This window comes from Vombatus ursinus, unplaced genomic scaffold (genome assembly GCF_900497805.2).
Source record: "Vombatus ursinus unplaced genomic scaffold, bare-nosed wombat genome assembly UNPS02014812.1, whole genome shotgun sequence".
Classification (NCBI taxonomy): Eukaryota; Metazoa; Chordata; class Mammalia; order Diprotodontia; family Vombatidae; genus Vombatus; species Vombatus ursinus.
In genome coordinates, this window is record NW_020954590.1 from 43,080,250 (window position 1) to 43,102,110 (window position 21,861).

A 21,861-nucleotide genomic window follows, 5' to 3' on the forward strand; every position below is an offset into this window, starting at 1 on the left:
AGCACTGGCCTTGGTGTCAGGAGGAGCTGAGTTCAAATCTGGTCTCAGACCAGACACTTGACACTTACTAGCTGTGTGATCCTGGGCAAGTCACTTAACCCCAATTGCCTTGCAAAAAAAAGCATAATTCCAAAATATTAAATTTTGGCTGTTTTGTTGTTCTTTCCAGTTTCCATGTTGTGATAATCATGTATGTTGTTTCACTGGCTCTGCTTACTTCTCATGAATCAATTCATGTAAGTCTCCCTGTGCTTCTCTGCATTCATCATGTTCATCTTTTCTTGTAACACAATGATATCCCCTTACATGCAGATGCCTCTGTAGCCATTCCCCAAACAGTGAGCTGGCTGGCACTAGAACACACACACACACACACACACACACACACACATGCCCTTACAAACCAAGAAGAGCTTGAGATGAAAATCATCACTATGCAGAGGATCCTTCAGACCTTCTACTTTTACTGAAAAGCCTTGGTTAGGCCACTTTGGGAATGTTAGCCACACAAATTTTGGGATCCACCTCCATACTATATTCCTTCAATATATTTGAGCCCTCCATAGCAAGTACTATGTTCAAGGGTGCTACTGAGACACATCCAGTGGACTGGATGACAGACCGCCTAACAGTCCAAATGGGAGAATTGTTCTAGGGGCATCCCAGGGATCTGGGCATGGGACTGAAGTTGTTGTTGTTGTTATTATTGTTGTTGTTGAGTCGTTTTCAGTCATGTCTGACTCTTCATGATGCCATTTTGGAGTTTACTTGTCAAAGACACTGGAGTGGTTTGCCATTTCCTTCTCCAGCTCATTTTACAGATGAGAAAACTGAGGCAAACTGGGTGATGTCACTTGCCCAGGGTCACACAGCTAGTGCCTGAGGTGGATTTGAACTGAGGAAGACGTCTTTCGGACTTCAGGCTCAGCATTTTATCCACTGCACCCACCACCTAACTGCTTGACCCCATGTTAATTCCCCACTGCTTCAGGAGGATGAAAAGGACCTTCATCCTCTGCAGGCTAGGGATTCTTGCAGATAGCCAGGGCCTCCTTAAGGGCTTTTGGAAGACTACAAAAATATTTTTTCCCTGTCAATCATAGATAATCCATACTTCGTAGCTGCCATATAGCTACGTAGACAAAGCAAAGGAAAAAATAGAGGAACGATCTAGTGAACTTGACCTCTGTAAATAATTGGATAATTCAGTCTTCTTCCCTACCTCTCTTCCTCACTAAAATAAGAAGAAACAAAGTCTATTTAAGGATTAATTTCCAAACTATCTATATCTACTTGCCAAATTTATCAAATAATTGCTAACTGTCCACTAATCTTTGTATTATTCCAAAAAATGTTTTTTTCTAAGATAGAAAACACACCATAAACCTTTTGCATCATTATATGTAATATACATTTTAATATATAATCTCTTTTTAATTTAATTTTTTATTTAAAAATATTTTATTTATATATTTATTTATATATAAATAATATTTTAATTACTTTTTGATTAATTAATTTTAATATAATCTCTTTTACACATGTAGGCACATACACACATACAACCAGTTATATATATGTATATATATGTATGCCCATAGACACATGAATATGCACACACATATATCATAAAGCACAGAAACCAAAAACAAAGGAGCAAATGGTATCGATGGCTCTCTAACTGATCTCATCCTGACTAACCAATTTTATTTCTTATATCTCTCCAACCAGGATGCTCCATGCATGTCTGGTCAGTCTCCTTGCCATTCTTCTCATGACTCATACTAACCTAGTTATGGAGCTTCTATTTTAAGGGAAACAGGATTCATACACAATAATTATAATACAAAATAATACACAATAGGGACATAAAAGAAGTGCGAAGAATTGTTTAAGTACCAAAAGAACAAAGGTCACACTACCAATGGGGTTGGGGAGTAGGAAATGAGGCTTCCCAGAGGAAGTAGCATATGGATTCAGTTTTAAAGAAGTCAGAAAAGCTAGACCAGGGTGGGGAATCTGTGGCCTTAAGGCTACATGTGGCCTTCTAGGTCCTTAAGTGTGGCCTTTTGGACCAAATTTTGATTCAGTGCAAGGACTTAGAAGGCCACATGTGGCCTTAAGGCCGCAGATTCCCCACTCCTTACCTAGACTTTCATTCCAGATGTGCTATTCACTATTTGTGTAGCCTGGGCAAGCTACTTGACCTCCCTGGCCTCTCTTTCTTCAAAATGAGGGATTGGACAAGATGGACTTGAAGGTTCCTTTAATTTCTAATAGTCTGTGATTTTGCGGGCAGGTAAGAAATTCATTAGGTACCTTTGTGTGTGTGTGTGTGTGTGTGTGTGTGTGTGTGTGTGTGTGTGTGTGCAGTGTGAAAAAAGAGGAAGGGCATTCTAATTCAAATCAATTCAATTCAGCCAAATATTTATTGAGTTCCTACTTTGTACAAGGCATTAAGCTAGATCCTGGGGATATAAAGACAAAAATAATTTTCTGCCCTCAAGGTGCCTACATTCTAATTGGAAATCCTAAACATTGTGAGCCCAGGTGGAAAACTGCAGGATGTGCATTGAATATAAGCAAGTAATCTCATTTGGCTAGGTTTAGACTATGAAGGGCCTTGAATGCCAGGAAAATAAATCTGCTTTTTATTTTGCTAGGTAATAAGGAGTCATTTAAGAGACTGGCCTCCATACAACCACCTTCTCAGACTAATGCCAGATCATTGTGAGTTTTTCTTTCTCTGATTCACTATAGCACCTTTTTTCTTTACCCTATACTTCTCTTTATAGACATAGATATGTCTGTCCATAGCTTAGGGCAGCTAGGTGGCTCAGTGGATAGAATGCCAGGCCTGGGGTCAGGAAGACTCCTCTTCCCATGTCCAAATATGACCTCAGATACTTACTAGTTGTGTGACCCTGGGCAAGTCACATAACCCTGTTTGTTTCAGTTTCCTCACTTTACAAATGAGCTGGAGAAGAAAATGGCAAACCACTTGGGTATCTTTGCCAAGAAAACCCCAAAAGGGGTCATGAAGAGTTGGACATGACTGAAAAATGACTAAACAACAACAAAAGGGATAGTATAGATGTATAGTCTATAGTTCTATATGTGTATATTTATACGTATACATGCTGTACCTTCTGTTAACTTCCACATGTAGTTAGAAGACCTCAAGAAGTCCAAATGTAATCATTCTTTTAGAAGCTGAATGGCATTAGCATGGTGCTGGACACACACGGCAAGTGATCTGTCCATGCTTCTTGAACAAGTCAGAGGGACCATCATTTCTGTTGCCTTCATGCTCTCCAAATCTTATGTAGGCTTTTTTCCCACTTTGAAAATTCTGCTTTGTGTCTCTGTGTTTCCTCTTTCCAACTGAGCCCTCGCAGCAGCCCACACCACAATTAATTCTGAAATGAGATCAGACATGGGAGTTACTACTAGCTCTCAGTGGGACAAATCATCTCTTCACAGTGCTTGTAGATTGTGAGAAATAATATCAACCATGCAAGTCTGGGAAATCTTGGATATGTTTTAGGAACATGAGGCAACATTGGCTGAGAAGCTCTTGGCTGTTATTTTCATGATGGAGAGATGTTCCTACACAGCATTTACCACCACCAGCTTTGCTCTGTTTTCAGGCACACCAACCCATCCCTAATTTATGAATGTTGCATCTATCAGAGCCTGGCCAATTGTCTTGGAAGGCATACAATCTGGCTTTGATAGTATGCATAGAAAATAGAAGAGAATTCTGACTAAAAGAAAAATTGCATTAAAAAACCCTACTTATCAAGAAAATAACAGTTGGTAGTTCTCTAATTAAGGACCAGGTTGCTTTAAAAATCTTTTAAAATGAGTGTGGCTGAAGGCAAAAAAGAAAGCTCCCTCTCACAGATGCCATTCAATTTGGAGAGGCAGAAGCCCTATTCTAAAAAGAGCAGGACTCTCCAAGATCTGGGTTCTAAAGAATTCTCTTGAGCCTCTATGTCATCGTTTTTTACTGAACTTCATAGCAAAAGGGTCCCTGTTTAAGCTCTTTGATCTCCTCCAGGATTATAGAACATGGGCTTGTCTGTGACCCTAACACTTCTCTTAGTACAACCTTGGTTTTAAAACTTGGACTCTTAAAATTGATGCTGAGGTCTATCATTTAAGAGGTTTGTTTATGGGACCCTGGGGAATGCTGTTGGAGCTAAGTGTCCCTTCAGTATTGTACTATTCTACAGGGGAAAATAGAAGCAGTGACTACATAGCAAGCCATCTAACTATGTGAAGCCCCAAGGCTCTCTACTCAGCCAAGCTAACAAGCCACAGCTCTGCTGTCTTGGTCTAAGGTTTTCCGAGTGTTTGCTTTTACTACTCTCTACCCTTTCCAAATGAAATCTGACACAGTTTCAACATTCTTCTCTGTTTTGACCTTTCTCTTGTTACCAAACTCTTCTATTCTTTACAGATACTAAGAAATAAACCTGGGAGAATGAGACCAAAGTTTGTAATATCTAGCATGTGACTTGGGGAGAGATTTTTTTGGGGGGGGGGAGAGTGTAGGAAATGACAAAGAAAAGAAGAGACAGAGACAAAGACAGAAAGAGAATGAAATATGTATTCTAATCTTAACTTGGGGAAAATAATACCTTTTAGTTTATAAACCAATTTCAATAAGGCTTTCCTGTGAGGGAGGGCCTTTCTATGGCTTTGTGGGCCATTTCTGTAATTAAATTTGTGCAAGATCATTCTCTAAAGATCATGGAATTTAAAGTCAGAAGAGTTATTAAAGATAATCTAGTCTAATCCCCTCACTTTACAGATAAGGAAATTGAGGTTTAGAAGAGAGGTGAATTGGCAAAGGTTACACAGTATGTGGGGTTTGAACTCAAGTCTTCTCTTTGCCTTCTGCCTGTTTTTACTCTAAATGCCCAAGGAAATATTTCAAAAAGGAATATATTATTCATTATAAAATAAACAAATTTCCAATGAAAAGAAAGCATTTTCTTCCTTATATCTATGCCTATGTGTCAACTGATAGCAGACAATTCAGTCTAATCAGTCAGTCAGGTAGCATTATTTAGACAGAGTCCAAAAGCAATTCAATTAAACACTTACTAAGTATCTACTTGCTAGATACTAGGAATAGTTCTAGGATAATAAGTACACAAAAGTAGCTAGTGCATAGAGGTGGGATCTCCTTGCCCACTTTCTCATCTCTCTCCACATTCTTTCTGCCTATGAGCCTTTCCCTTCTTTCGCCTCAATGCCTATTCATATTCTAAATTCTTCTAATGGAGGAGGATAAGAAATGTGCACAAATATCTTACAAATGAGAGTGTGACTGTTTCGAAAAAGAGGTTAAGGTAATGTATACTGAGAAATCCAAGGCTTCAGAAATCACTTTCAAATGGAGGATAGGTCAGGAAGACCTTCATGGAAGTGTCACTCCAGCTGGACCTTAAAGGGAAGGATGTTAAAAGATGGAGATTAAGGGATGATAGAATAGAATGAAAATGAGAGACGCTGAATTGGTCAGTTCAGCTGAAATTTTTTCCCCCAACAGGCATTAATTTTATCTCCCTCTTTCCTTTCCCCCTGCTGGAGGAAAATAGATTATGCATTGTCAAGCAAAACAAATTCCCACACTGGTCATGTTCAAACATGAATGTCTCATTCTGTATCTTGAGTCTATCAACTCTTTGTCAGGAGTGTGGTAGCATTCCTTATCATCAGTCCTTTGGAATTGTGGCTGGTCATTGCATTGATTAGAGTTCTTAGTTTTTCAAAGTTGTTTGCCTTTACATTGTTTTTGTATGTTATAAATTGCTCTCCTGATTCTGCTCACTTCATTCAGCATGAGTTCATAAAAGTCTTCCCAGGCTTCTCCAAAACCATCCTTTTTCATCATTTCTTATGGCACAACAGGATTCCATTACATTTCTATGCCATATTTTACAGAGGCATTCCCCAATTGATGGGTACCCCCTTATTGTCCAGTTGTTTGTGGTTTGGCTTGAAATTTAAAGCATGTGAATGGGAGTAGTATAAGACATGGCTGGAAAGGAAAGTTGATGCCAAATTGTGGAGGTCAGCATCAGAAATTTCTATTTTACTTAGTATACAGGGAGGAGTCACTGAATGATTTTGAGAAGAGGAGTGATGAGACCAGAGCAGCACATTAGGAATGTTACTTGCACAGGGGTGTGAAGGATGGATTGAAGAGGAGTTAGATTAGAACAGGAAGACCTGTTAGGAGGCTATGACAATAGTCTAGATGAAAAGGGAAGGGGAAGAAGGAAGGGAAACCAAGCATTTATGATTTACCTACTACGTGCAAGATGCTGTGCTAAGTATTTTACAGATATCTCATTTGATTTGCACAATTACCCTTGAAGTTAGGAGCTATTATGATCTCCATTTTACAGTTGAGGAAATTGAGTTAAACAGAAGTTAAATGACTTGCCCAGTATCACACAACTGGTAAGTATCTGAAGCTGGATCTGAACTCAGAGCTTCATGACTCCAGGTCCATCACTCTATCCACAGCACCACCTAGAAGAGATAAAGGCCCAAACTAGGGTGGCTACAGTGGAGATGAAAGGGAAGAGACAAACATATGGGATATTGCAGAGATAGAACTGACTGGACTTTACAATTAACTGGGATGAGGGAAGGGGGGTGATGGAGGGGGAAGTGTCAAAGATAATTCTGAGATTATGAATATGGGTTACTATTGATGGAAGTAAAGATGTGAGGAGGAAGGGCAAGTTTTAGATTAAAGATGGAAACTCAGTTTTGAACATGTTGTGTTTGAGGTGTTGGGAGACATACCCAGCAAATAATTGGAAATCTAGGAATGGAGCTCCAGAAAAATGTTGCACGTGGTTTATGTAGTTGGGAGTCATCAGAATAAAGGTGATGATTGAAGCTAAGGGAGTGGATGGGTTTACCAAAGAGAATATAGAGAGAGCTCAGAAAGTAGACAGAGGAAATCAGCACTTCTGATACCTGCCAGCTTTGGGATATTGGGCAAGTCCCTAATGTGAGTCTTAGTTTCCTTTTGTGTAAAATGAGGGTCATGAATAAGACAGGTCCCTTGTAGCTCTAAATCTATGCTAGCTTAACCTTGAGTGAAACATAGGGAGCAAGAACAGGGTAAGCCCACAAAGGACATAAAGAAGAAACAATCAAAGAGGGAGGAGAAACATGAGTGCAATGGAACCAGCTCTTAGTACAGTGCCTGGCTCAGAGTAAGTGCTTGATAAATGTTTGTTGTTCTGGTAGAAGATGAAAAAGGGAACAAGAAAGGAGGAATAGACAACAGCGTCAAATGTTACAGAGAAATGGAGGAGGGTTAGGGAAGAAAAAGAGAGTATTGAATTAAGCAATGAAAAAGTCATTGGTGACTTTGGAGAGCTCTTCCAGTAGAGTGATGAGTAAGGAAGTGATGCTGCAAGGGGATGAGGAGGAGGTGAAGCCAAAGAATGTAGATTACTTTTTTTTTAAGCAGTAATGTAGGAAAGAGCTTGAGGGGTAGTGGGATCAAGGCAAGTTTTGTTTTGTTTTGTTTTGTTTTTAGGGTAGGAGATTTTTTAGCATCTTCACAGGCTAAGAGGAAGGAATCACAGAAAGGAGGCTACTAAAGATGAAGGGGAAATACACGCCTTCAAAAAAGGGGAGGTGGGACAGCTAAGTGGCTCAGTGGATAGAACACTGACCTGGGAGTCAGGAGGACCTGAGTTCAAATCTGGCCTCAGACACTTGACACTTACTAGCTGTGTGACCCTGGGCAAGTCACTTAACCCCATTGCCTAGCCAAAAAAAAGGGGGGGAGGCTTAATTAAGCAAATTTATGAAGGAATATGGGATTCTAGGAAATGGGATGGGGCATATAGAAAGTGCTTTTAACCTCAATTAGGAGAAGTGCCACTTCTTCTGGGACTGGATAGTAAGGTTAAGGACAATCAAAGGTGTAGAGGCCCAGGGGGGAGGGAATAAGCACTAATATAATGTTTGTTATGTATTAAGCACTTTACAAATCTTATCTCATTTGATCCTCACAACTACCCTGGGACGTTAGTATTGTTACTATCCCCACTTTATGATTGAGGAAACTTAGGCAACTGGATAAATGACTTGCCTAGGGTCACACAACTATGCTAGAAAGTGTTGAGCTGGATTTGAACTAAGGTCTTCCTGACTCCGGGCCTAGTGCTTTACCCATTGCAACACCTAGCTGTCACTAGAGGAAACAGAATTGAGGAGGTAATGCTCAGAGGACAGGAGTTGAGGAAGTTCATGTCTGAACACCTGAAATTTCTCAGTAAATAGTGAGAAGAGGAGGTTCATCTGCTGGGAGGAAAGAGGAAAGAAAAGAACTTGAAAGCTTGAGAGAAGAGAGTGTTAGGAATGGAGGGAAGTAAGGGATGAAGGAAATTTTTGGAGACTAGAACTCGATGATGTTGGGACTAGCACCATTTACCAAATCTGACTGAGGAATTTAGAGTAAGACAGTAGACAGAAGAAGCAAGCTCTGCTTTTCTGACTGAATGCTTCCACCAACTGAGCTAAGTCAACCAATGTGGTCCCTAGTATTGTCCCTAAGTATACGCACAAGCAAAGCAATTCACCTAAATCCCTCCCCTCCCCAGCAGATAATATGGGTTTTATGGATGTGGTTCTGCCAAAGCTGAAGCTTGGGATTCAGAGTGAAGACTGTTCTCTAACTTCAACCTGGAGCTTTGGTCCACTTACCCAAAATTTAGGGGGGAAGTAGCTGAACATCAAGACTCTATGATATATCAGGTTTTAAAGGGGAACAGAGATCCTCTGAAAAATCACAAGTTTCAGGACTAGGTAGAAAATAAGAGAAGAGGGTAAATAGACACACCCAGTTTCCATGTCCCTCTTGAGACATTGCTGGTAACTTTCTAGGAAAGACTCTTCATCTCCAGGCTGTCGAAAGCTAATTCAACCAAAAAAGAGAAGGTAAGCTAAGATTTGGGTGCCTGAAGGTTCTAGGAGGGTATTAATCCATTATTATCCACAGAAGGGGCAAAGTAGGCTTTGTCATGTCACTAATATCTCCTCTTAATACTCTAGGATAATGAGTAGGCAAACCTAAGAATTTATTTACATAAGTTGTGCTAGGTTGCCAAATGAAATGAATGAAAAAAAAATTTGGCACAGTGAATGGGCTGTGAACAAATGATGAAAATGAAGAAATTAAATAAAGATTCTCTTTTAAAAAACCAGTATTAGTGGAGTGAGAGGTTGTAGGTTAGTTTAATTCAATTAAGCGAGGGATCCCTTCACTCCTCTACTATTTTTTTTTGTCCCCAGAGCTTCATTATTCCCCTAGTTTTAACATTTGTTTTCAATTCCATGGCCAGTGTAGAGCTGAACTCTGAATCTTGGTGATATCAATGAAAAATAGGGCCAGTGCTCTACCCACTGTGCCACCTAGCTGCCCCGCTAGGTGTGTTTCTTGAACACAACATTTTGTCTTTATCACGCTACAGAAGAAATGTTCATTTCACAAAAAGAAGATATAGTTGGGGCAGCTAGGTGGCGCAGTGGATAAAGCACTGGCCCTGGAGTCAGGACCACCTGAGTTCAAATCCAGCCTCAGACACATAACACTTAATAGCTGTGTGACTGTGGTCAAGTCACTTAACCCCAATTGCCTCACCAAAAAACAAACAAACAAAAAAAAAAACTCTGCAACTCTGGAGTCCTGGGACATCTGGTCAGATGCTGCATTATTGAGATGGAAACAGATACTATATGTTTGGTTTCTTCTGACTTCTGAACTGAAAACAAAGCAAACTACTAAGTATCTTAATGCTCAGATTTAACAGAAAAGTCCAAAACAACCCCGCATTTGAATAATAAGTCTTCATTGTTCTTGCAGTCATCTTCCTAAGAAATCCTTAGTTATATTTCAGGGTTTGTTATCCACACAGAATTCTTTCCCCTCCAACCAAATCCCTCAAATGAGTTTCAAATGAACATATTATAATGATGATAATGGACATTTATGCAGCAATCTGAAACTATTAACTACTTAATTCACCTAATACCCTAATGAAGTAAAGCAACATTCTTTCCTACTTTTTACAGCTGAGCAAACACAGACCCATGAAGGAAAGGACTTGTTCAGAGTTATTCAGAGAGCCAGTTGTGAAATGTATGTTAGTATTCAGGTCCAATCTTTGCACCAGCCACTGCCAGGCTATTACTGGAATTTGAGAAATCTGAAATCTCAGAGACCCAAATCTGCAGGAAATGACAATCAGCCCTGGAGTAGTTGCAGCTCTGGGTGATTTCTTTATTTAAAAGAAAAACCAATCCAATTAGGACACCTGAAACTTCATTTTATTATCCCACAGTTCCTGGCAGTCTCACAACCTGCACCACAATAGGCTGAGGTGGAAGGAGGTGGAAACAACACCATTTGATCAGAGTCCAATTTCATAATCTGCTTGACTAGAGGGCCAAGGCCACCTTTCAACAAGGCAGGTGCAGAGTCTCTCTTCAGGAACTGTTTCCTCATCTTCCACTTCCCCTTCCCCCTCCACGCACCAGTAAAAAATGGCATCTTTTTTTATTCCACCCCTTTCTTTAACCTACCCCTTTTTATCTCTTTTGAGTAAAGCCCCCAATATGGCAGGTAAGAGCCACTTGTATGTGTTTTACCATTGAACCCTAAACAAAACACATGATATATTTCAGATGGATTTCAAATCTTGGACATGATGCTTTACTTGCATCTCTGCTGCTTTCTCTGTACCTTATTTTTCCCCCTTTTAATTTATTTTCATCATTACATAATTTAAATCTTTCTTACTTTCTCCGCACTTCATGGAGGGAGGGGGAAATGCCACTATGGAATCTCCCCTTTTATTTCTGTTTGCTTGCAGAACAGGGAACAAATTGGGAAACAAACCTCTCATTTACGACATAATGAGTTTGAAATCTTCTCCTTCCCTAACTCCCCATCGTGGGAAATTGAAGAGGTTTTTTGTTTCTTTGTTTTGGTTTACGATGATCTGATGATTTTCACTCTGGTGGTCAGGGGAGGAGGGACTCCCAAAGAGATTCCTCGGCGGCGGTTCTAAGCTATGGTGAACAGCAGCAGCCTGCGTCCGAGGGAGACACTGCCCTCTCGATAAAAGCGGGTCATAATGCCCTGCTTCGCTGAACCCCTGCGATAACATCAGACAGAGGCTTCAATTCAGAGTGAGGCAGATAAGCTTACCTAAAAGATTGCTGCTCTGCAGAGACCGAGGTTTGGGCTTGTTTAAGAAAAACTTACCGTGTTCATCCACAGCTCAAACACAGTTGGGAAAAGGGGGGAAAGTGTGTGTCACAGGGTCGATCCTACAAGCAGAGAAAGAGATAGAAAAAGGAGGGGAGAGAGAAACAGAGACAGAGACAGTCAGAGACAGAGACAGAGGGAGACCCTTAGGTGCATCTTCTTTGGCTTTCTGCTTACCCTCTCCAGCCCTGCGGATCAGACAGGTAGTTTGTAGGAAAAGAGCAAAGCGCCCAAACAAGGGAGGGAAGCGGTTCTGCCACGCTAGGAGACTGGGGTAGGCAATGCCAACATGCCACCCTCCATTCAGTTTTACCCCCTTTCCATCCGCTCTCTCTTTCCCCATCCTCCTTCTTCCTTGGTGCCTCCCCTCCACACCCTAGCCCCCCACCTTGTACAGGGCACTAGAACTGCCAAGCTCTCTCCTCCCCCTCTTTCTCCTCTTCCTCACCTTGTTGCTCTCGGGGTCGACTGGAGGGACCCGGCAGCAGGCAGAAGAGGAAGTGGGGTAGGAGGAGGAGAAAGAGAAGGAGGAGCAGGACTGAGGAAGACAAGAGGAAGGGTGGGAGGGGAGGAGGGAAGGGTGCTGCAAGGGGGTGGAAGGGGAGGTTAGTAATGAGGGGGGGATGGGCACGCTCCTAAAGAGGAGAGTTAGGAAGGGTAATGATTGCCATCCTGCAGCAATTTCCCTGTGTCATGGCTCCGGTATCTTAGCAACAGCACTGAGTCCGGCCAGCAGAGCGGCGGCGGCGGCAGCGGCGGCAGCAGCAGCAGCAGCGGCGGCAGCAGCAGCAGCGGCGGCAGCAGCAGCAGCAGCAGCAGCAGCAGCCGCCGCCGCCGCGGGCTCAACTCCACTCCCGGGAGCCAGAGCCGGAGCGGCACAAGCCCGCAGCAGCGGCGGCGGCGGCGGCGGCTGCAAACCCAAGATCAGGCAAAGACCTGAGACCACCGCCCGCGTCCCGCCCGCGAAGGCAGGGACCCAGAGGAGCAAAGAGAGAAAGAACGAGGGGGCCGGGAGCAGAGGAGAGAAGAGAAGGAAGAGAAAGAGAAAGAGAAGAAGGGGGAAAGGGAGGAAGGATGAAGGATGGGGAGGGCATAACACTTCTTGGAAACTCCTCGCCATGGCTCCTGCCACAAGCTCCGCGGCAGGGGTCTGAGAATATCATTGGGGCGACCTCTCCCCCGGGCTCTCCCGGGATTCTGAGCCGCGGAGAGATGAGGGATGCGGGGAGGCTACATCTTCGCGCAACTGTCTACTCGGGCTGAAAAGTTTCTCCATGGTTCCTTTGTGTCGTCGTCGGAGCTCTCTTCCTGCAACCTTAGACTCCCCCAGTCTTCCTCGGTGAGTGAGGCTCTGGTGTTTGCTTATAGTGCTGCCATTTTGAACAAGTAGTTCACTTCTCAGCCCTAAAGCTTTGCCTCCCTCGTCTCCCCATCCTCCCCTCCCCCTCGAACCCCTTTCCTCCCCTGGCATCTCGTTGGGGGAGGGCAGCTCCCTTGTTGTGTCTACAAAGAGGGGGATGCTTAGGAGAAATTCGGTTCTCTTGTTTCTTTCCAGAGGCGGACAAAACATCTGCTGCACTCATGTGACTCAAACATAAAGACTCAATTAAAAGAAGCGCGCGGAGGGGGTAGGGATAATGAGGCGGGGGGAGGGGGGCGGCTCACTTCTCACTAATGTTAAGTAATGATTTAAGAACCGGGCGATAGCTTATGTTGGATCTCCGGTAAGACGTGAATGTCTTAGACCTTAAGCTCTAGCGAGTCATAGAGCACACTGTGGGACCTAATCCATCAAGAGGGGAAAAGCTCAATGTCTCACTTGGAAGCAGTTGTATTTTTAGACACTTCTTTTCTTCTACCAGCACCCTCCCCCATCTAAGAATCCACTCCGTGCGGCAAAAACTGCAATACAAAAAAAAAAAAAAATCTACAAAATTAAAAGAATTGTCAGAGCTTTTTAAAAAATTCCGTGGTTATCTGTTTTATTACACTTCATACATCCAACACAGAGCTGAAGGTATCTTGTTGAAGAGAAATTCATATCCCTTCTTCCCATATCTTATTGCCCACTGATAACCTCTAGTAAACCAAATGTTTGTTTACCCCTCTTCAATCCCAGAAATACATCCTTCAGTGTCCAATTGGGGTAGCTCCTCTTAAAAAATCTGATTCCCCAAATCTTAAAAGCTCCATTAATCTCCTGGTTACTACATTAAAGATCCTCTGGAGGTTACTTAAATAGTCCTCAATATGTTACAACTAGGTAACAGGTATACTTTAAAAAAAAAACCAAAACAGCAAATAACTACGTACCTGTAATAAGCTAAGTAGTGTTCTGCAACCTGTTTTTAACTCATGGATTGATTCTGACCTCTCTCTTCCTAAAACAATACTGTAAATGGCTTAAAGATAAGTCTTCTATTCCCTTACTAGTCCCTTCTGTAACCTACCTTATGTTTCTTTTTATTGAAAACCGACTAAGTACCAAGGAGACATTGATTTGCAAACATTTTATAAGTCTGATTACCACCTACTTGCTTTTCCTTTCCTTTGGAAAAGGATGGTATTGATATTGATATAATGGAGGGAATTAAGAGCAAAAGAGCAAAATTCTACCATGTCAGTAACACATTTGTAATACTAAATCATTCTAAAAATAAAGAATTATTTCTTAAACAGGATAAAATACAAAAGGTCTTAACCCTTTCTCAGCTCCATAAAATATCATATATTCTAGCCTCCCCATTTTATATGAAAACATCTCTACACCACATTGAACAACAAATTATTCACTCTGGAGGGCCAGCAGGTGTGCAATTTTCTAGGAACCAATGACCCCAAATGTGCATCTATGTGGTTACTTAACAAAGCTTTGAAGTAAATAATTGAACTTTGTATAGTATTTTATAGGAGTGGACTATTGATTGCTGTTGTGTTCTTTTTCTATAAATGACCCCCTGAACCTTGGGAAATGAGGGAGGGGGAGGGGATGAAGGAAAAAGGATGAGAAAAATATCCTTCATCAGCAATATGGATGGCTGATTACACAAACCATCATTCTTCTGTGGACTGCTCCTTACATAGCTAATCACCCTCTCTTTTGAATCCTGGGATCATGAATGTTGATGGCACAGTAATAAGGGGATGAATAGCTGTTTCTAATGACATTTTTAAAAGGGAGGGGATTGTCATTTTCCTTACACAGCAAAACATCTTTCCCCTTTAAGTCCAGGGGAGTACTCTCATCCACTAATAAGGCCTGACACTGTTATCTCCAAGGTACCTCCTTTTGGGGGAGAGAGACAGAGAGAAGGAAGGGCTCAGTTACATAACCCATTACCTAAAACTACATATTCCAGATGAGGCAACTGTCCAGATGTTTCATTGCAAAGGGAGGGGGTTGGTTGTGAGGAAGATATGCTTGTTTTTCCTTGTAGATAAAATAATGAGTGGGGGGAAAAACTTTTAAAAGGGATGTACTTAGTTGGATATACCACATATCTAACTAAGTAAGCCTTGCTGTTTCCCCAGCAATTAATTGTCTGTCTGAAGTAAATACTCTTGGCCTGATGACTCCTGATGTATATCCACTTTAAATTCCAGCCATTTGAATTAATGAAATAAACCTCGCTCTTGTTCCAGGGATTTTAAGTCAATAGTCAGTTGGGGTTCAGAAGCTCCTCAGATCCTTCAGATGAAAGTCCTTGGGAGGGCTCAGATCTTCTGTGTCTCCCTAGCCCTGACGAAGGGTTCCTGCTGGCAAAGTCCTTGGCAAGTTTTGGGAACACAGCGCTTGTTCTTAATTTGTTGAAAATGAGTAAGGCAGGATTACTACCTGAGATACCTTTGGCTATGGGAGTTGGTGGTGGATTTTCCTACATAGATTTATCCTTTTCTAATATTAGTGCCTTTAGTCAACCCTCTCCCAATGCCAGACTAAGGTCACTCTCTGGTGAAGGGGGCTGGGACGGCCGTGGGGGGGGGGGGGGGGTCGGGGCGGGAGGATTTTGCAAGTTAGAAGCGTTACTGCTCCAACCCCTGCTGTCTGACAGTCTTTCTCTTTGCTGCAGGCGGTGGTGTCGAAGCTAACTCCCCACCTTAGGCACACCTTCCCCCTGCAACTGCCCCGCAGTCCAGGGGCCCGCGATGATCGCCACAGGGGGCCTCCTTAGGATCTCCGCTAGAAAGCAAGATCCTCTTCGCCCGCAGAGCCAGGTACCCAAGCGTAAGAGGAAAGCCAAAAAGAAGCGCAAGAACGACGTGGTGGTGGTGAAGGGCAAGTTGAAGCTCTGCTCCATCTCGGGCCTGATCGCCCTCTGCGGGATCCTGGTACTGCTAGTAGGCATAGCCATGGCCGTGGTGGGCTACTGGCCCAAAGCCAGTGGGACCCATCGGGAGGGCGCCAAGCAGCTGTCCCCAGAGGGGAGTGGTCATCGGGCCCCGGCTACCGCCAGCAGCAGTGCCAGAGCCAGCAGCAGCAACAGCAGTAACAAGCACCCGTCGAGGGACCACTCGGGGACTCCCAGTCTAGCCAGCACAGAGTCCAACTCGAGCTCCATCTTTGCCACTAAGAGCGCGCCCCCGACCCGGGCGGCCGCCCCTTCTTCCTCCACCTCCTCCTCCTCCTCTTCCTCTTCTTCCACTTCTGTAGGTTTCCTCTTCCAACTCTTCTCCGGTTACTTGCATTCTGACAAGCTCAAAGTCTTCGGGCCCCTCATCATGGGCATAGGCATCTTCCTCTTCATCTGCGCCAACGCCGTGCTCCACGAGAACAGGGACAAGAAGACCAAGATCATCAACTTGCGGGACCTCTATTCCACCGTCATCGACGTGCACAGCCTCCGAGCCAAAGACCTGGCCGCTGCCGCCGCGGCCGCGGCTGCGGCCGCCTCGTCCTCTTCGGCCGCCACCTCGGGCGCCCCAGCAGCATCCCCCCTTAACGGTTTCATCAGCTACGTGCAGTCCCGGGGCCTAGAGCTCAAGCCCGGCGGCAGCAGCCCGGGAGATGCCTACGGCGCGGCTGCGATGCTGGCCAAAGGCTCCTGGCACTCCCCGGCGCTGGGGGGAGGGGGCGACGGCGCCAGGGGCCCCGTGTCCCCGCCCGACTTGGCTTCGTCCCCCCGCTGCCAGCGGGAGCCCCCCAGCCTGGCCGAGGCGGTGTACAGCATCTATCGGGAACGCTCGGTGCTGGCGGGTCGCAGACGGGCCGCCGCCGCGGCCGCAGCCGCCGTGGCTGCAGCCGCCGCCGCCGCGGCAGCCAGCAGCAGCAGCCCCCCACCGTGCAGCCCCCCGGAGAGCTGGGGGCGGCAGAGCACGGCCAGCTCCATTGTGGGCTCGTCCCTCAGCGCCTTCGCCCTGCTGCCCTTGCAAGGAGACGGGGACCGGGTCGGGGACGGGGATGGGGACGGAGAGGGCGCCAGCTGCAGCTGGCAGCGCCCTCCCGGAGAGAGGGGCTCCCAGGAGATCCCTCTGGGGGAGTTTGAGTTGAGTTTGACGGATCTCAGCGGGGGGGCCGGCCTCTGTGGCCGCAGGCGCCGGGAGCCCCGCGAGTCGGAGGACGAGGAAGCGGCGGCGGTGGCGGCTGCAGCGGCTGCAGCGCTCACGGTCACCACCAGGGGGCAGGGCGGCCGTCTGCCCAGGACCGGCAAATACTTGGCCTTGAGGCGCCAGAGCACAAGCGGTCTCCTGGACTGCAGGAGAGCCGCATCCCCAGAGCCCTCACCCACCCCCAGCGTGACGGACGTGGACGTGGCCGTTTTGGCGGAAGCCTCTACCGCACCCCCGCTTCCCCTGGGGGCCTCTCCTCCCGTCTTGGCGCAGGCGACCAGGAGAGCCTCTCAGAGCTCCCAGTCGGATCAATCCAGCAGCAATAAGGGTTACACCCCCCTGGAGGAGGCGGGCACCTCCTTGGAGTCCATCATTGACACACCAGCCAGTAACCCCCAGGACTGTGCAGAGGACCCGACCAGGGAGGAGAGCCCCCAGGGGGGCACCGGCAAAGGCCAGCAGGCGGTCGAGCAACCGCGGCCAGTTCAGAGGCAGTTTACAAAAAAAGAGAAACTCATCATGATCTCCCGGTCTCATGCCATAGGGATGGAGGATGGAGAATTGGAAAATACAGGCCTTTAGAAAAAGAGGTCAACAGAGACGCGAAGAGAGACCAAAAGAAAGAGGGAGCCGCCCACTCCAATCATGGAATCTCCATTTCCCTTTTTCTCTGTGGATCTAACCGAGGGAACCAGTCCAAATCCAAAGAGCTGCAGGGCAGTTTTCCTTGAATTGAGTTCACAGAATTACTGTAGATAGCTCCAAGCAATTTAAAAAAAAAAAAATGCAAACAACCCTCTATGTCCGATTGTGATTGTATGTTCCATGAAAACCAAAACGTATTAAAACATCAGCAATCTAGTAATTAGTAATATTCCTAATTTTCTTAGGATCAAATTAATATATTTTTGACAATAACTGTGCACTTTATTCCAACTTTTGATTTGAGTCCCTCAATTGCATAACCTGTTTACTCCACCACTGGTTCTGTCAAAAATTACTTGAAAACGACAAGTTCTTTCCTCCTTTCCTGCATAAGAGTAGCAAGGGGTTTTTCCTCAGTTCTCTAAAAACTGATCTTGCTAAGTGTTTTCAGGGCCAAAAGCATGAGCAAGCACTTCAATAAAATCGATTAGAAACAATTACCTTGCCCCCATCTCTCCAACCTCACCCATCTACCTTCTCCTTTTTCCTCCCTTAAAAAAAAGATATTTGATTCTTTTCCCCCTACAGTGTCAGGATTGGTCAAAGCTGGGATCTGTTTGGATTGTTACATTTCTAAATTCAAGATATTAAGGACAAGATGATTTGCTGAGTATTATTGCACATGTATTGACAGTAGCATTAATCTTAACCTTTTTAATAAATGTTTATAAACAAAAGAGGGTTAACATAAGTTACTTAATTTTGCCTTTGAATTAGTGAACTTTAGTGAAAAACAACCATTTGTAATGATTAAATCACAAGGCAGTACAAAAAAAATATTGATGCAATGAATTCAAATTATGGCCTCAGAAATTAAAAATTAAGTGACAAATCTAACAGAGGAAAAAGGAAAAGTTTGCCTTTCTGTGACAAAAAGTGATACATAACTGGAATTTACTTCTCAAATATTCCCCTGTAGTAGTACACACAGGGCAGCTAGGTGGTGCAATGGATAGGGTCCTGAGTCAGGAAGATGCATCTTCCTGGGTTCAAATCTGGCCTCAGACACTAGGTGTGTGACCCTGAGCAAGTCATTTAACCCTGTTTGCCTCAGTTCCTCATCTAGAAAATGAGTTGGAGAAGAAAACGGCAAACATCTCCAGCATCTTTGCCAAGAAAACCCCAAATGAGGTCACAAAGACTTGGACAAAACTATAAAACAACTGAACAAGAAGTCTAAAGTTCTTCCTGATCTTGTTTTGATAATTATCATTTAGTTTTCCAAGATTCAAGGAATATACTACTAAATCAATTTAACCTAGGATTATAGATTTAGAACTGGAAAGTTCTAAGTTCATCTAGTCCAAACCTTTCTTCTTACAGATTAAGAAACTGAGGCTCAGGGGCAAAAATTGCTTGTCCAAGGTCCCACCGTTACCTTCAGAGTCAGTATTTGAATCCTTGGCGTCTGGGTTTAGAACCTGTCTTTTTCTCACTGTATCATGCAGCATCTATCCATATTTATCACCTGCTGATTAAATTGGATAAGGGTATTAAAATTATCCTGACAATACACAGCAAAACGGTGGACTATAAAGATCATTTGGGAGTTCCCCTTATCTTACCTATGGAAGAAGAGTAATTAAGATATGTTACAGTTAAGTAGCAATTTTTGTCACGGAAAAGCAAACTTTTCTTTTTTCCACTATTAGATTTGTCACTTAATTTTTAATTTCTTTTGGCCATGATTTGAATACACTGCATCAATATTATGTTTTTTTGTACTGCTATGTTATTTAATCCTGGAGGGGTTTTAATGCAGAAAGACAACTGTAAATCATAGTTGTGAGAAGTTACCTGAGTACTGAAAGCAGAAATGACTTCATTTAATAAGCATTTAGTAAGCGCCTATCACATACCAGGACTGCTTTGTACCAAGATACAAAGACAAATATGAAACAGTCCTTACCCTCAAGGAGCTTTCATTCTACAACCATTTTGGTTGAGAGCTTGGTGCGGACCTGTGGTTTTATCTGTGTGAGTCACTCTTGGCAAGAAAACACCCTTTCTTTCACAAATAGAAATCAGAAACTCATCTGTAAGTTTTATTCATAATAATATAACAAGTACACATCAGAGACAAAGACTTACTGATTCTTAAAATTTTTATTTTATACATCATAATAGGGTCAAAAGATGAGGTTTAAGTAATTTAGCCATCTAGTTATTTTTATTTATTAAAGTGTTTGGAATTAATTTCCAAGTACAATATAACTAATTTACAAATAAATCAAAGTGAACTTCCTTGGGAATCCAAGGGGTCTCATTTCTTTCTTTAGGCCATTTGGAAAATACAGAATACATCTGTGAAAGGTATATGGTACAGTGGAAAGGTGGGATCAGCATTCAGAATATCCAGGCTCTACTACTAAAAAAAAAAGTGATACCTTGGGCAGTTAGCTTTATCCAGTCTCAACTTCCTTAACATTTACAGCCATAAATGTTCAACCTGACTTTCCAGGTCTAACAGTCTATGAAATCACACTGCAGTCGACACATTGCTTTAAACATAGTAGGCACCTAATGAATACTTGTCATATGGACCAGAACAAGTGGTTTGAGTGAATTCAGTTTCCTCTCCTTTGCTTCCTCCCACCAAATGAATTCAGTCAAATACATTTTTGTATATAGATAAAACTTTACAGGCTGGAAAAGAGAGAATCATTCCTCGGAACTGTTCCATTGAGTGTATTACAAAAACAATCAAGAGAGGTTACATAGCACAGAAGGTATCCAGTTGGCTTAGGACAAGAGGACCAGAGCTTACAAGAGTCCTGCCTCTGAAACCCGCTGGTTGTTTGATGGTGGGTGAGCACGTAACCTCTCAGTGTTCTAGGCAATGTTAAACCTATAATTTGTGGCAAAGGTCTGCACAAGTAGAGAGAGTTTCCTCCTCCTGGAGTTTCATACTCTAAGGAAATCATAAGTCCAGTCCCTATGATGGCCTTGATGATGCCAACATTACTCCCAGACCAGGCATGTATAGGATAAAAAGTCACTTTGGGGCAGCTCAATTACTTGTTTGGTTGTGTTCATTATAGCCAAAGTGAGCTTTCATTAGTAAGAGCTACAAACACTAATGATACCAACAGATTGTGGTAAATCTCAACAATCCAAATTGGTTTAACTCACTTCTAAAGACCTTCAATTTGCACTGGTATTTTTTTCCCCTAGAATAATTCAGGCACCAAAGAGTCTGATGACTCATTTTTAAAGGAAAAACATAGTCTAGTAGCTAGAACACTGCTCTCAGAGACTAAATAAAAGGTTTGGTTCAATTCCTATTCAACAGACAACTTGTGTAACCTGGAACTGATCATGTATTTTAGTTTCTATGCCTGAAAAAGCTGAAATGATATTTTCCCCCTGAACAGTTTGGAAATTTAATAGCCTCAATGTGGCTAGAATTCCCCACACTGGCCATGTGCACTGGTCAGATTAGACATGTATGTGATTTGTTGCCAAATTTCAGCTCACACTGTTCTGTGTAGACATGGTCACATTGGGATGATGTGAGAATGACTGCTTATTTGCTAGCCTACATATCAACTATGACCTGATTTCCATGTGAGCAGTTTGACTGGACAGCTCCTTGACAATCAAGCTGAAGTCCACCGTTATTCTTCAGAGGTTGGAAATTTGTGCTTTTAGTAACCCTCTCTGGGAGCCTTTTGTAGGTTGTTTCAAGACTGTCTAATTCACAGCCCTTCCCTCTAGGGCAACATAACAGCTGTGCATGTGCCGCTCGCTTCCCTAAAGGTATGTAGGCCTACCGGAGCATGTTGGCAAAGCATGGATACAAGCTGAGTCCAGCATTTCTAAGAAATAAAGCACTGGGCCCTAACTCCCTGTTGTACGACTTCTTTGCCTTTATGTGAGAGACAGGTTCGAAAAGGAAGTATCTTGCAACAGAAAGCGCACTAGATTTAGAGTCAGAGGACCTGGGTTCAAATCATGGCCCTGTCCCTGATTATTACACGATCTTGAGTCAGGCACTTAAATCTCTTTGACCTCAGTTTCCTTCCCTGTAAAAATTGAGGGAGTTGGGCTATATGACTGATGAGGTCCTTTGTAGCTTTAAGTCTATGATCCAATGAACTCATGCGGTGTTGTTCAGTCGTTTCTGTTGTGTCTGACTCTTTGTGACCCCATTTGGGGTTTTCTTAGCAAAGATACTGGAGAGGTTTGCCATTTCCTTTTCCAGCTCATATTACAATTGAGGAAACTGAGGGAAACAGGGTTAAGTGACTTGCCCAGGGTCATACAGCTTGTAAGAGCCTGAGGCCAGA

At 43.5% G+C, this 21,861-nt stretch overlaps 1 protein-coding gene across 1 annotated transcript; it reads left to right on the forward strand.

Moving 5' to 3' along the window:
* The first annotated feature begins 12,411 nt into the window (after window positions 1-12,411).
* Window positions 12,412-18,009, forward strand: LOC114054239 (transmembrane protein 200C-like). Its single transcript, XM_027877419.1, has 2 exons — window positions 12,412-12,659; window positions 15,391-18,009. Exon 2 carries the CDS (start codon window positions 15,467-15,469, stop codon window positions 17,447-17,449), a length of 1,983 nt encoding a protein of 660 aa, XP_027733220.1. The 5' UTR covers window positions 12,412-12,659; window positions 15,391-15,466; the 3' UTR covers window positions 17,450-18,009.
* The last annotated feature ends 3,852 nt before the right edge of the window (window positions 18,010-21,861 follow it).

Bases quoted from the DNA above. Each gene is read 5' to 3' on its own strand.
- LOC114054239 (XM_027877419.1), top strand. From the start codon at position 15,467: ATGATCGCCACAGGGGGCCTCCTTAGGATCTCCGCTAGAAAGCAAGAT.